Genomic DNA, 15,946 nt, shown 5'->3' with positions numbered 1-15,946 from the left:
GAACCTGCAGGTCCTGCACCAGGTGAAGGCCTGTTCACTCCAACACAACCGTCACCATCCTGCCGACTGGCCTGGACTCCGAGGCGGGCAGATGGACGTGACTCAGAACGATAGTGTATGGGGAGGAGCCGGTTCTCCAGCCGGGGGAGCATTCCAAGCCCTGCAGCTTCCGTCCTCTCCTGGCCCTCCTTCTGCTCCATCACCCAGGCTAAGTGGGTTGCCTCATTTTTTTCTCCAAAAGCCCTCCCACTGTCCTTTGCTACAGATTTTCTCCTCTGAGCTACTTGTGATGTAACCTTTCAATGATTTTACCTCATTGAGAGAACTGGGTGCAGAGAGAGGGGCTGATGGAGGGGGACTTCCTCAGGGCTCTACACACCACTCGGATGGCTATATTTCACAAGTACCATGTAGGTGTGAAAGAAAGATTTTAAACAGTAAGAAGGAACTGCTGCAACAAAAAAACTAAATTTCTTAAGTTTAAGGGAGGAATTCAGTTATTCCTTGAAGAAACTGCCTAGTAAGGCACCGGCTTTACAGCACAAACTGGCAGTTGTAGGTGTGGTTCTGGAGCCACGCTCCTGGGTTCGAATCCTGGCCCTGCCACTCACCAGCTGGGTGAGCTCAGGCGAGTGGCCCAGTCTTCCTGTGCCTCAGTTTCCTCAGATGCCCACTGGAGTTGTGAGAATAAAGTGAGTTAATCTACCTAACACACCTAGGAGAGTGTCAGTTTGGAAAGCAGTCAAGAAATGCTAACCATTTCTGTTACTACAACAAAGCATTTTTATTTACCATCTATACACTGCTTACCTCAAAAGTTAATTACGGTATCATCCCAAAGCAATACATATTAAAGAAAAAATGAGAAAACTAGAAATAAAGGAGGCAAAAATCCATTGAAATGATGAGAGAAGTACTAGCACGGGATACAGGAATGAGTTTTACTGTGCGATGTGACCACTACGACTTGCTGGGTTATATGGTTCTCTCTGTCTGATAAAAGGAAGCACATAGACTGTTCTTAAGAAAAAACGTTTTTAAAGCACTGAATTCCAGGAGTAATTTATTACGTGGATGCTTGAATTGGGAGAATCAAAGAGTAAATCAGTTTCTTCAGTATTAAAAAAGATCAGAGAAGCACAAAACTATAGTGATGGAGAGCAGATGAGTGGTTGCCGGCCTGGGGCTGGTGGTGCGAGGGGCGGGCTGTGACTGTCTTGGGCACCACCAGGGAGGTCTCTGTGGGGATGACAGTTCTGTGTCTTGACTGCCACGGTGGTTACACAAATCCACACGTGACACATGGCACAGAACTATCCACACACCTGCTCCAATGTCAGTGTCCTGGTTTTGACTTTATATGACAGTTGTGCAAGATGTAACCACTGGTGGGAACTGGACCAAGGGTACACGGGACCTCTCCTCACTGTGGTTGCAACCTCCTGGGAATGTATAATTATTTCAAAATAAGAATTTAAAAAAAAGATCAGAAATACTTTTCAAATGGATATCACTTACACCGCCATAAAAATATCATTGCACGGTGGGCTTGAGTTTTTATTTTTCTTTGAAAGAGTTATTTTCCTTAAGATAATTTTAAGTACTTATACTTCCCCTCAGCCACCCCAAAATCTCAAAGAGATCTTGCCATATCCCTCAATGACATAAACCAAAAATTTAAAAAGTTCACGTTTATTTCAGATTTCCATTTCCACCTGTATCCAGGCTGGCATTTCCCAACCAGAAGTGGCGAGCCACTTCTGATCCATGCTCAGCGGTTTCCTCACTATCTCCATCCACGTGGAAGCCAGGCTTTCAGTTCTCAACTCCCTTGATTTATATCAGTATTTCTGGATGACTTTCTGTCACAAGATCTTATTTATGTACAGTGATGCTCTCTCTATCTCTCTCTCTTTTAATGTCAGCTATTCTCTGATGCTGAGCATGTGGAATCTCTAAGACTCTCAAGGAGGCAAGCACTGAGTTTATCTGAATTGATCTGACTGTCTGAGAGGTGGAGGACACAGCTACGGGGGTGTTTCAATGCTCCTGGTAAGACAGGTGCCACTCTAGATTGCGTAACATTACCCAGAGGCGTGTGTGTGTCTACCTTCCCACCTCCCAGGTGATCTATAAACCTGGCAGCTGCCTTTGTTTGCTGTGGTCTGGCCCCTTGTTATCCTGCTTCAAGCACCAGGACCCCTTGGGTTGTTGCTGGGACTGGGGGGATGTGGGCACGCACCTTTCATCTGCACGAAGTCGAGCTGGTGAATGGACTGCAGCAGAGGGCTGTTGTCCAGACTCAAGTCGAAGTCCGTGGTCATCCTGGGAGTGAGCGTGCCTTTCCCCCACTGATCCTCAGTCAGGTGCACTCTCCTTATGAGGGCGTCAGAAATCTAATCACATTAAAGACCACAGCCTAAGAAACACAACACCACACTGGACACAGAACACTGCTCCTTGGCTCTCCCAGAGCGTTACCCAGACCGCCTGCTGACTCACAACCTCCCCATCTCCCTGCAGGCAGTGAGGAGCCTGCTAGGATGAGGGTGGCTCATGATTTATCACTCAAATATGGACACTTTTGTGAGCCAGAGGGGGCACTATAAATAATTAGCAGCCGTTAACTGCTCTAAAGGACAAACCTGGATGTATGATCATGCTGTTCACGACTGATCAACTAAAAGCCAACAACGTTAAATAATATGTCGGCGATTAGTTAATCCAACTAGAACCAACAACCCTAAGTTTCTAACACGAGGTGTGGGTGGCCTGTCAAGATGTGGAAATGAGTTTTATCAAATAGTTTAGAGAGGCTGCATATCACAATCTGTAAAATGGAATTTTTCACACTTTCAGGGCCTCATCTTCATGTGTCACTCTATTCTTTGGTAGAGAACTCTTTCATTACTTATATTTAGTCCCTCCTGTCCAGTTTGGTAGAAGGTGAGATGTAAGGGATTTACATATTCCTTAATAAAAGGTCCCTGATCATTGGGATCAAAACTTAAGTAAAATTCAGCACTCATCATAGCATCCCATTAAAACAATTAGCACTGAAAAAATCATGAAACATCCAAGGAATGAAAAAACTTCACTTTATTTGGGAAATCACTGACTGACTGGCCCGTAAGGGGTGTCAAGAAGGTAGAAACCTTGCATATTAGACATTTCTAGCTGAGAAAACTGTCCAGGAGATATTAGTGGAAAAGGACCCAATTGTTAGGCAAGGCAATAACTCGGCTTTGGAGGAACTTACATGGAATTATGTTTTCATGATTGAACACAAGAACAAAAAAGCCCGTGCACGTCTCAATCTTGTAACACACGGGGGCAAAGACTTCCAGGAAGTCGGTGGAGGTTAGCAGACACCCACACACACACCACAGTGTGAAGGGAGGTTCTGTTATGGAGGGATCCAGGCCCAGCCAGGGCCAGTGGATGTCTGGCCTCGGCCCTGTAGACTTGGTCCCATGGGACACTGAGAATCCAAAGCAGAAACTAACTGATGCTTACCTGCAAAAAGCCACTAGGATCATTTTCCTTAATCACCTCCAGGCAATACTCCATGAGACCCGTGGTCTGGCGCAATTTCACAGTGCAGTGAGAGATCTGATCTCGAACCACCTGGGAGTGAAGAGAGAACAGAACGGTCCAAAATGGCAGAGGGCAGAAAAGAAGCAAAGTGGGACTTTGCAAAGGTTTTTCAAACCAGAATCCAAGAGCATCATGGGATGGAACTAAATTTATGAGAATATTTGTGGCAATGTCTGCTGTGGACAATGGCTCTGGAGGACAGTCTGGACAACGGCTCTTACAGGGACTTATAACAACAGGACCCGTGAGAAAGGCACCAGATGTCGGAACCCTGGGAAGCTGGTTACTTGGGGCCTCAGAGGACACCTTCCACAGGTCCCCACTCCCCTCTTCTGGGAAGCTGACAACCATGAGCTGCTCTAAGCAGGAGGTCGTGGAGAATATGTAAAGGAGCTGAGCAACACAAGGGGCGGCTGCAGCTCCTGCTGGGACACAGTCACCCACCTTCTCCCGCCCTCTGCCTGTCCCTGCTGAGGAGCAGATGTCACCATCCGAACCCAATTCCTTTCTCGTTCTGATTCTCTTTTCTTGGTGGGGTGGGGTGTGGGTAGAAGTGGAACTTGCTGAAAGACAATGAGCTAACGACAAGTAGGCCAGAGAAAGACGGGTGCAGAACTGAGTTTTAAGAATAACCCACTTGGACTCAATCACTGCCTCATTTGGAGAGCAGTTTAAAAGGCAGCTCTGTTTGCCAAGCTGTGAGTCTGCTCTACCCTAGAAAGGCCTCCTCTCAACACGCAGTTTCTGGTTCTGGGAAGCTGTCTCTGCCCAATGTCAAACGCGTGACGGTCCTTGAAAAGTTTCTTTCTTCAGAGATGTTCATCCTGTGTCCTCTGCTCAGTGACCCAAATTCTTATGTGGTTTTTGAAGCACAAAGTTGAACAAGGGTTTTCTAGGAACCTCAGTCACTCACGTCCTTGATATTTATACTACTTTGCAAAGCCTCAAAAATATCCAGTATTCTGAATTTTACAGATAATAACTAAAAGGAGTTTTAATTATAATTTAAAATGTTTCCTTGTTCCTTCTTTTCATTTTTTATTGTAAATTTATTTTTCATTAAAGATTATTATATCCACTTTGCAATACAACTGGAAAATAGATTAAAAAAAACAAATCATCTCATCACTCTAATGTAAATTTTTAAAGCATTTGATATTTCCTTTTAGTTTTTTTCCTTGAGCTAGATTTATTTATAGTTGCAATCACAGTATGGGATAATTTTACCCCCTTCTCACTTAACGCTATATCATAGGCATTTTCCATGTTGCCACCATCAATAAATATAACCAGCTACATAAATACCCCACAGACTGCGTTATCATAATTTATTTAACTGTTCCTAGTCCCCTATTTTTAGACATTTAAGTTCTTCCTAATTTATGACAATTCATCCATTCATTATTGCTAGTGTTCATTTCTAATTTTTTTATTGTGATAAAACATACATAACATAAATTTACCATTTTAACTATTTTTAATTGGACAATGCTGTGGCATTGAATACATGCATATTGTTGGGCAACCATCACCACTACCATTTCCAGAACTTTTTCATCCTCCCAAACTGAAACTTTGTACTACCAATACAACAATAACCCCCCATTCCCCCTTGCCCCCAGCCCCTGGCACCCACCATTCTACTTTCTGTCTCTGTGGATTTGACTCTTCTAGGACTCTCATATAAGTGGAATCATACAATATTTGTCCTTTTGTGAGTGGCTTATTTCACTTAGCATAATGTCTTCAAGGTTTATCCATGTTGTATCTTGTGTCAAAATTTCCTTCTTCTTAAGACTAAATAATATTCCATTGTATGTATATACCATATTTTGTTTATCCATTCATCTACCAATGGACACTTGGGTTGCTACCACCTTTTGGCTATTGTGAATAAAGCAGTTATGAACATGGGTATGCAAATATCTGTGTGAGTCCCCATTTCATCTCTTTTGGGTATATACCCTGAAGTGGAACTGCTGGATCATATGGTAATTCTATTTTAATTTTTTGAGAAATCATCATACTGTTTTCCACAGCAGCTGCACCATTTTACATTCCCACCAGCAATGCACAGGGTTCCAATTTCTCCACACTCTCACCAACACTTAGTATTTTCTGCTTTTGTTTTTGTTAATAATTGCCACTCTTAATGGATATGAACTGGTATCTGAGTGTGGTTTTGGTTTTCATTCCCCTAATGACTGATGATGTTGAGCATCTTTTCACGTGCTTATTGGCTATTTGTATATCTTCTTTGAAGAAATGTCTATTCAAGTCCTTTGCCCATTTTTTTTTTTGTGAGGAAGATCAGCCCTGAGCTAACATCTGTTGCCAATCCTCCTCCTTTTTTTTCCCCCAAAGCCCCAGTAGATAGTTGTATGTCACAGCTGCACATCCTTCTAGCTGCTGTATGTGGGACGCAGCCTCAGCACGGCTGGAGAAGTGGTACGTCGGTGCGCGCCCGCGCTCCGAACCCGGGCCACCAGTAGCAGAGCGCGCGCACCTAAACGCTAAGCCACGGGGCCAGTCCCGCCCATTTTTTAATTGAGTTTTTTTGTTGTTGTCTTTTGATATACAAAGTTTATAAATTTTCACGAATTCCAGTTTGTCTATCTTTTCTTTTGTTGCCTGTGCCTTTCATGTCATATCCAAGAAATCATTGCCAAATCCAGTGTCGTCAAGCGTGTGACCTATATTTTCACCTAAGAGTTTTATAGTTTCAGTTCTTACATTTAAGTCTTTGATCCATTTTGAGTCAATTTTTGTGTATGGTGTTGCGTAAGGGTCCAACTTCATTCTTTTGCATGTGGATAGCCAGGTTTCTCAGCATCATTTGTTAAAAAACTGCCCTTTCCTCATTGCATGGCCTTGGAACCCTTGTCAAAAATCATTTGACCATACATGTGAGAGTTTATTCCTGGGATCTCTATGCAATCCCAGTGGTCTATGTGTCTGTCTTTATGCCAGTACTACATTGTTTTGATTATGGTAGCTTTGTAGTAAGTTTTGTGAACAGGAAGTGTGAGGACTCCAATTTTGTCCTTCTTTTTCAAGATTGTTTTGGCTATTTGCAGTCTCCTAATTTTTTGACAAATGATTTGTTATTGCTTTATAACTTTTAATATAATTAAAATAAAAAATAAAATGTAGGATTTAAAATCTCTATTGGAATTGGTGAAAGAAACCAATTTTGATGTGAAGATTATTTGTTTTGCGATTTTGGCGAGGCGAGGGAGATCAAATTTAAAATTCACAGGTTGGTTTCTTTTATTCTGACATCTAGTATGTTTCTGTAAACCACCACCACCACCTGTCAGTCTGGGCTCAAGGAGTGCAAATTATTTTAATTTTTAATCAGAAGGTAAACAGAAGGTTAAGTTTCTGCTTCTCAGGGGAACAAAAATCACCCGTAAGTAAAACATTTAAAAACGCAAGAAGGTGCCCTACAGCTAATATGCTACTCCTCTCCGCTATATGAGGCTTAACTAAATTGTTCCATGAAATGTTTCTGTATTTTGGCAGCCAGTGCACCAACACTGTTAGGTAGCAGAAACCTCAGCAGTCACCACTACCTACCCACATGGCTTCTGCCCTAGGACCATGCATCATTGCCTGCTACTGAGAGTCTGAACAACAGCACAGACCAGATCTGAGCACAGTAACCCAACCCAAAGTGAGTCTGCGTTTGAGGCAAAATAGACTAGATTGTTGTGTTTACTTTCCAGAGCATTCAGCTCAATGATAATTTTATGACCTAAATGTATTGAAATAAATACATTACTCAGGCCTCATAAAATTCTATGTCTGCTTCTATAAATGTCCTTCTCAGGCAAGGTTTATCTGGTGCCAAAGGAGCTGTTCAAGTGTTGGGCTCTCCGGCTACTCCTAAGAAGCTTGACTGTCGCACTGTCAAAGAGTGAGGAGTTTCAGTGGGGGTCTCACGGGCTCCTATATTCCACAGTTCAAGCTTCTTGGAAGGACTCAATATCCCTGGGTTCCTGGCTCTCAACTCCCACTGCTGCCACAATGGATTTTGGTCCATCTTTTTACGTTTTAATCAACCATTTCACAATGACCACAGTAGCCTGTGATAAAATCACTGTTAAAAACTAAACTTCATGGTTCCCAGAAGAAGCATTTTTGGGTGTGTTGTAATTGACTTCTAGTTTCTGAATTAACTTAGCAAGATATCCCATATTATGGAATCAGCCAGTTAATTAGATCTTTTAAGAGTATAAATATTTTTTCTCTAATTGAGTGTTTTTATCAGCTTTCTTACTTGCTGCCTTCTTCATCCTGTGTTATTTCTACCACTTCTTATTAGTATTTATTTCTACATTATATTTTTCATAGAAAACGATTCCTAGGAAGCCAGGCCATGTTGCTTTTTCTTTGAGATCCACATTTCTGTGTGGTAGCTCTGATGCTCTGGAGAAACCCTTGGCACCATATTTGCAGCTGGCTAAACTCAAGAGTTCTTTTCCTTAGGAAACATGCAAGTTGCAGGAATGACACAAATAGGGACTGGGAAACAATCTTCCTGCATTCATCTGCCTTAAAGCCTAAATCAGCTCTCATGGGACAAGGAATTAATATGTAGTCCAGGGTTTCAGAGAAGGCTTTTCGCATTTTATCAGCAGTCACCATCTGTTCTGGGTGGCAAGTGCCTATCCATCATTCAAACAGTTTTATTTTCTTAAGTGGCAAATTTATAAAGGTCATTTCTTGGGTGAGGATACGACACTGACACCTATTTGGGAAAGGAGAATCTGAGAACGGACCATGGTGTCCCTTTGAATTCTCAGACTTTTTCAGGAGCATAGAGCAACCCACGATAGCTTATACAACACAAATGCAAAATTTTATTCTGCCTACCCACAACTACATTTTCTCATCCCATCGCTAATAGGCCAATCTCCTCCTCCACTCAGCTCATGTGATACAACCAGCAGCAAGAACTGAAGTTAATTAAGGAGAATTTAATTATTTTATCCAATTCTGACCTTGACATCCTTCCTCCACCTCCATTCACCTGTCTTACATGTGGCTCTTTAAAAATCTTTCTTTGTCTCTTCTTTTTAATGAATACTTTTCCTCACAGTCTTTTCTCTCATCATGGGGTCTAGAGAGATATCACTAATGAATTTTTAGTCTAAGTAAATACTAACATTTTCTCTCTCCAGTGTCAAGAAATTCTTTCTTAAATATAATCTATACGTTCCCATCACAGTTTAAAACAATTTCCCCTAAGTATAAGGTAATTCTTTTTTTTTTTTTTTTCTATTTAAGGTACAAGTACTTTCCAGATGCAAACTTGAAGGATTTATTCTTCACAAGTCCTTTTGGTCAGTGGGGGGAGTTTCTATGTGTCCCATCACGTCCTGAAGCAAGATGACCAGCTGATGCTTGGAAGTGACCCATTTGTGAGTTACAGGTGAAGGGTTCTGGCCATTAGATTCCTCTAGTGAAATAAAGAATTCTCTTGTTTGTTTCCTAGAGGAGAATTTGATCTCCTATAGTATCATTCTGTTCACGAAACTCCAAGGCATTTAAGTTGAGGAGGAACATTGTTCCCTCTTCACAAGCCACCACTCTCCCACACGGTGTTAAGCACATATCCCCACTCTCCTGTCACCACCCTCTGTACTAGTGTTATTAACTTACCCACATTGGCAACTAATCATTTCAAAGACAAGCCTGAGGCTTTGAGTTCTTAACCAAGAAAAGGATCATTTAGGCCAATTAAATAAATAAAACATGTACCTGTTTTGAGGAAGGCTTGAGATTTTAACAGTAAAGCTCTGAACTTTCTGTTCCAGAGGTATGAATGCCACCAACAGCCTCATCCTTAAACAACGAGTGGAATATGCAAAGCATGCTCTTAGTGTTTGGAATACCGTATCCTTGAACAGAGAAGTTAACGAAGGGGGAAATACCAGCCATCTGGAGAGGTAAGCATGTTGGTGTGGTCCCAGCCACACAGGAGGACATTTGCCATTTATGGTGGGCTACAGTAAAAGTGATATGTGCAGTGTGGTGTGTTGTAGCAGATGAGGCACAGTGGGGTACCGTGGATTACTCCATCATCTTCAAAGCATGCACTAAGTGCCTTCTGGAGGTAAGGAGCGTCACTCACATCTGGGTTTAGGCAAATGCATTAAAGAAGTTCTGTGGCATTGGCATGGCCAAAGTGGGTGGAGGGTGGGTGTTCAAAGGTGTGTCTCCTAACCACATACAGCTGGTGGCATCCTGGTGATCCCATGGGCACCCTGGGCACACAGACCTTCTGTGACTTTTGCTCCTACACCATGCGCAGCAGAGGACCACAGAATTTGCCAAATGAAACTCTGAAAGGAAGTCCCCCATCAATGATGGGCTTGTAATCAATAATAATTGTGGCTAAATTATTAGAGTTGGCCCCTAAAGACTTCTGTTGAAGGCATTTGAAGGTTTCTAGTTGTTCTAGTGTGCCCAATTTTTCCAAATGTCTTCACTGCAATGGACTAACTGGACTCCTTGCCAGTAGTTTCATAGGGATTGAGTTGACTACTGGCTCCCTCCCTCCCTTCCTTCCTTTTCTTTCTCTCTCTCTCTCGATCTGAATCAAAGGATTATTTACCCATTATGAAGCAATGGTAAAATTGCTGAAGTAAGCAGTTTGACAAGCCAATAATATCCTTAGTGTAAATTTGCACTCTTGATATGGTCATATAATTAATTTTTTTGCAAACATAATGGGAACATAACAGGCAATACACGGTAAGTAATAACAAAGATAATGATGACAATAATGATAATGATTCTAACAAACCCAACGGTACACTAGGACTCAAAATCAAGCATTCTATAGATAACTACAACTGGCAAATGCAGGCCCTCTGTAAATATAAAAAGCTCTATCCAACAATAAGCTTTACCATTATCCCTTAGTGTTCTCACTGAGTAATTTCGTTGGTATGTTAATTTACCAACCACACATGGAAATTTAAGATTAGATTTTTCAGAATATTTTTGAGTAACTAGAAATTTTTTTTCTTTCAGAGGATTTTAGAGTTGAAAGGCAACCAAAAGAAACTTATTGCCTCATACTATTCAAAATATGAATTCATTCTAATATATTGGAGAGAGAACACATTTAAGATGATTGTAGAATGATTTCAAATTCTGAATGTTACACAAATAAAAATAATTCTCAGATATTTCCTTTGGCCTACCAAAAGAAAAATGTCATTTGTAAAGTTCCTGAAAAAAGCACAGATCTCATTAATGACACATTTTAATTTAAGTGTTGTCACAAATCCTAAGGGGATCACGGACAGTGAGGACATTCTAGGGCCTCACTCAGCTAAGGAAGACCTGGGATGGATGTCAACAAACACACAGAAGGATGAGGAACCCAGGGTCCAATTTACTCTGCGGACTGTGGGGATGCTGCTTGAGTAGCTCCAAGTGTGACTCAGTGAGATGTCTTGAAAGCTCTAAAGCATTTTCTCTCTGGTAGCTTTCTGACATTTGCTGTATTTCACCACATCCTGAAAATAGATATGTGGCTCCCAGTGTTTTCTCAAGAATAGCATTAACTGTAATTTACAGTTCAAACAGTGTTCCTAAAATATGGTCACATCTGCATATGTCTCAAGGCCTTTGTTTCAGCTTTTAAAAATAGCTCACCAAACTTTGTGAACTATTTTATAGGATGATCAATTATGAACTCGAGCCACTAAAGGATTTCCTAGGTTCAGAGACAACTCACACCGCAGACAGGCTGTTCTCCACTATGAACTCTGGAGTTATGGAAAACAAGCCCTGGGAGTGCGGCTGAAATCCTACATCTAGTCACTCCCTTTCAACGACAAGAATAGAGGTTATACTAATCCTGACCAAGCACTGTGCCAAGTGCTGCCCAATGCCCAGTGAGCTGACGATGACTCTAGCCTTACTTCACACCATGGAGAAAGAAACTGAGCCACTGACTTGCCCACAGGTAGAGACCCAGTGAGTGAAAAAGTGTGTCCTCACACCCCGGTCTCTGTGACACAGGATCTGGGCTCTTCACACTCAGCTCCATCTTCCCCAGAACCAGAACCAGTCAATCTGCTCACGCGATCCTGCATTCAGAGAGGGGCCTGAGGAGACTATAAAGACTGTCTTTATGCACACTCGCTTTCCAGCATCCCTAGCCTTTTGGATTGCTCAAGGAGAGAAAGTTGCCAGAAAAACACATACACAACTCTCCCCTTTGTCAGCAAAAAGCAGGACCCAGAGAGCTCTGCCAAAGGGAAGCGGAAGACCTAAGATTATCCTGCTGGAGTGTGAGTGATGGGTTAGCTGACAAAGACAGAAAGAAGCACTGTGCTTGGCAAGCGATGTCTACAAAAGGCCAGTCTTTTCTCACAAATCTGAGTGGCAACAGAAGCAACAAGAGAGGGCACAGGCAGGAGGAGAAGGGCTGAGGGAGGGGACGTGGAGGCTGGCATCAGTAGTCATGGCGTCGGCACGGCTGGCTGTTTTCAGAAGCAGTGACAGATACAATCCGCTGAAAACAGCAGAGAGACAAATTACTCGAGACAGAAGACAGAACAGCTTTGCTGCCGTGGGGGACAACCAGCCACCTGTCTCTTGTTTGCGTAGCTCTTTGGGATCTGGGCGGGGCGGAATAAGAGCAGGCAGCTGTCTCTGTGCAGTGGCCCCTGAGCCATCAGTGTGCCCGGCGGGGCGGGCTGCCGGTACTGATGGACTGTCATCAGACACGGAGTCCCAGTGACGCATTAAAGCCGCTGCTGCGCTGCTTCCACCTGCGTCCGCCGCACAGCCCATGACGGATCTCCACAGCCGCATCCTGCAGAGGCAGCAGGGGGAGGGAGAACTGGGGGGCTCGCACCCTCTGCCACCCTCTGATAAGGATAAACGATGCTTTCTCAAGCTCCGTTTCCCTCACGCATCCAGACTGCTGACCTTACATCTCTCCCATATAGAAAACCTGGGGTTCCCCTACAGTCACCATATGACTTTTCACAAACTGTCCATTGAGTTCTGTTTAAAGATGCCAGGAAAGTGTCTGCAATGTTTTACAAAAGAGATTTCCATTGAGAAAAAGTTAAAGTTTTATGGCTTGGGACTAAAATTGTGGGTCCACTAAGTAGAGGGAAATCTCAGCTGTCCAGCTCATTTCCTGAAGACATGTGTGGTTTTATTTTACACAGCTCTGGGAGATTCAAACAACAATCTGAGTTCTGCTATAATAAAAAGAGTTCTGGGTTTCTGAAGGGCTATAGTGACAATCTTTTAGCAATGCCAGAGCAGGCGATGGAAACAGAAACATCCATCGGTCCTCAGGACTAACTGGAGCAAGACCAGAGTGCACTAACCACATCCTCTTCCCTCCCAGCTCTGCCCATTCCTGCAGGCGAGAATGGAGGCCGCCATTAACACACACCTCCCACAGTCTGGGCTACTCCAATGCAGCTCTTCCGTGAGGCGCTCTGTGACCCTTTCAGCTGGAAGGAACTCTGCCCTCCTCACAACTTCTACGACAGTGGCCACCTTTTGTAGCTCACTCTCTCCCTGGGTTGGAGTCACCTGTGGCTGTGACTTATCTCACCCACTGAACTGTAAGCTCCGTGAGGGCAGGGCTCATCCTGAGTGACCTCCATGTCCCTCTTCCCCCACTCCCTGCCCAGTACTCAGCTCCTAGCAGGTACAAAGTAGGTGGTGGCTGACTGATGAAGGGATAAGGGTGGGTCAGGCCCTCTCTGCACTGTACTCCCACCAGCCAGAGGCAGTAGAATGTGTGGTCCAGATTCTGGGCTCTGAAGCCAGGTTACCAGGACTGGAACTCTGGATCCTCAGACCACTTCTTAATAACATGATGCCATGGCTTCCTCATGTCTAGAATGTGATAATACTAATAATGACCTTGTAGAGCTGTTGTGAGCAACAGAGGAGTTGACTCCTGTAACACAATTCATATAGTGCTGCCTCAAAGAAAGTGTCCCCAAATGTTAGCTGTTGCTATTATGAAAGCCAGGGCTTGGTTGCCAAGGATGCTCATTTTGTGTTGCTGGCTGGGCAACTCCAGATTCATATCTCACAGGATTTCTTGATTTTAATTCACATAAAAAATGGTGACTCTAGAAGAATTTCTCATTCAGACCTAAACTGCCTATCTTGCATGAAAATGCTTATGGAGTAGAACCACTCCCCAGATTGTTACAGCTAAATGCATAAGATTGACATCCACATGGTAAAACTTGCAAGGAACTTTTGGAGTAAAAATCAGTATCTTTAATACTGTCCACACTTCCTCCCCCACATTTTAGGAATTACTACATATGTCGCCATGAAACACAGTCCAGTGGCCCTTTAGGGAATTCAAGAGCAAATAATCCGATCACACACATTAGGAGACCAGAGCCTGGAAACAGATGAGCTAAAGAAAGCCATCGAGGTAAAACCTGCTGTCACTCAGCACTCTGTGAATTACACATGACACAGGCTACTGTGGGTGCCTCCCGGGAAGCCCAGAGCCTTCCTATTACCTTCAGTGTCCATCTGAAGGCTCCACGAGGCTGAGGTCAGCGGGGTGCCTCAGGGGCTTGAGTTCATTCCAAGATGAACCTGAGAGGGTCTTCCAGTTAGACCCGCCACCAGGAGACAGTAAACAGCAACCCTGGAGGGAGTGTCATGATCGCCAGCCTTGGTTCCCCGTCCAAACCACAGGCACAGGCTCTCTGAACATCAGAGCCCTAGGCACTTTTCTCTCCAAAGTCCTGGTTCAGATCACCTTCAAGACACGCAATTTTCTTTATCCAGGAACCTGCCATGCTCTCCTTGATAAAACTGTGCTGTTGCTCTCATCAGGAACATTCAGAAACCTGGCCCTGATGGAGCACCAGTGGAGTCCGGCCAGCAGACTTCATCATGGGCACAGCCCTCACCAGTCCTTCTGGCCTGGACCCTGTCGTCCCAGCTCAGCCTCCTGCCTCCTCAGTTCCACCGGCCCCCTGAGCGACAGCTGGGCAATCACAAAGGCAGCGGAGAGGGTTTATGTTCCAGCCGCTTCACTGCCCTGGTTTAGAAGGAAGAAGCAGGTGTGGCTCTAAGTGGGTAGCGGTGGAGGGGCCTTAGAGGAGGAAGCTAGAGTTGGGATCTCTTCATTCTGGAGAGAACTGTAAGGCTTCCCTGGGGAAATGCTGCTCTCTGTCCTGCCGCCTGGTATGCGGCACCATCCTTCTGGGCCCAGGTCTGGGGACGGGGGCACATATTAAGGATGGCGACTCTGCTGCTCAGGGCTCAGTGCTGCCGGACTCGCTGCAGTCCTGCCTGGGCCTCACGCCCCAGTCAGCAGCTGCTTTCCTGCATGTTTCTGCCACAAACTGGGTCCTGGCCCTGCTCGAAACTTCCCTGCCACTGAGTTCCAGCCCCAAATCTTACTGAAGACTGTGTCCTCTTAACTCTTCATTTTGAAATTCTTCCTTGGTTCTCCTACTGGAATCCCATTCTTTTAGAATTGGGGCCTTCTCTTGTTCTGCAGGGACTAGAGCCTGTTTCAAACCTGCTGGGCATTTCTGCTGCTTATTGGGCCGTTCACCAACCACCAACCCCAGCCCCCAACCCGAGGCTGTGTCCACGCTCTGCTGCCCACTACTGACGCTTCCTGATGCTCACTGCCCAACCCAAACAGAGAGCCTGTGGTCAGACCTTACTTCTCCCTCCACCCCAATCCCAGGCCAACACTGTACACCACCCACCCTCCACCCACTGGGAGCTACCCTGAGGTTGACTGGCCACATGTGTGGACCTCTGCTGACTGCCTACTTCTGGGCTGGGCTCTTCCCATCTATCCAGCCTGCTCTCACATGCTGTCACCCTGCTCCAGGGGGCAGTGGATGGGTATCAGATGTCTTGAGGAGGACCAGTCCTCCTGCCAATAGGGCCCCAGACTCATAATCAGTTGATTCCAGTGTGATAACAAAAGTCTGTACAGCTGTCCAATTGCACAGATTGCTTCAGAAGTTAGGACAAATCTTGCTTATTTCCTGGAAACTATGGATTCCATTCTCGTTTCATTTCAAAAATGCTGCTGCGTCTGTATGGTCACCTGGCCCTCATCTGAAATTTCAATCCCATCCCCAGTATCCCCGTCCCCTTTACCTTATTTTTCTCTCAGCACTTCATACTAACATTCTGCACATTTACGTCTTCATCTTGCTTACTGTTTATCCTTCTGGTAGAATATAAGCCGCAGGGGTAGGGATTTATTTTTTGTGCCTGCACCTAGAGCACTTCTTGCCCAGAGGAGGCACTCAACAGTCGTAGAGAGGAAAAGGAAGCAGTGAGTGGGGAA

At 44.3% G+C, this 15,946-nt stretch overlaps 1 protein-coding gene across 11 annotated transcripts in view; it reads right to left on the bottom strand.

Annotated features, from left to right (window-relative positions):
• The window catches only part of TRIM9 (tripartite motif containing 9), a 131,095-nt gene that overhangs the window by 51,247 nt on the left and 63,902 nt on the right, over positions 1-15,946 (bottom strand). For all 11 annotated transcript variants that reach the window (XM_087421706.1, XM_087421709.1, XM_087421668.1 and 8 more), the window contains exons 4-5: positions 3,517-3,627; positions 2,243-2,396 (exon numbers count right to left, since the gene is read on the bottom strand). In XM_087421706.1, coding sequence (XP_087277832.1) covers positions 2,243-2,396; positions 3,517-3,627 — 265 coding nt within the window. The remainder of the gene's footprint in view (positions 1-2,242; positions 2,397-3,516; positions 3,628-15,946) is intronic.

Source organism: Ceratotherium simum, chromosome 3 (assembly GCF_057802395.1).
Source record: "Ceratotherium simum simum isolate JZ-2026a chromosome 3, ASM5780239v1, whole genome shotgun sequence".
Classification (NCBI taxonomy): Eukaryota; Metazoa; Chordata; class Mammalia; order Perissodactyla; family Rhinocerotidae; genus Ceratotherium; species Ceratotherium simum.
The sequence above is the reverse complement of the archived record's forward strand: the minus strand, read 5'-3'. Positions and strand labels throughout refer to the sequence as shown.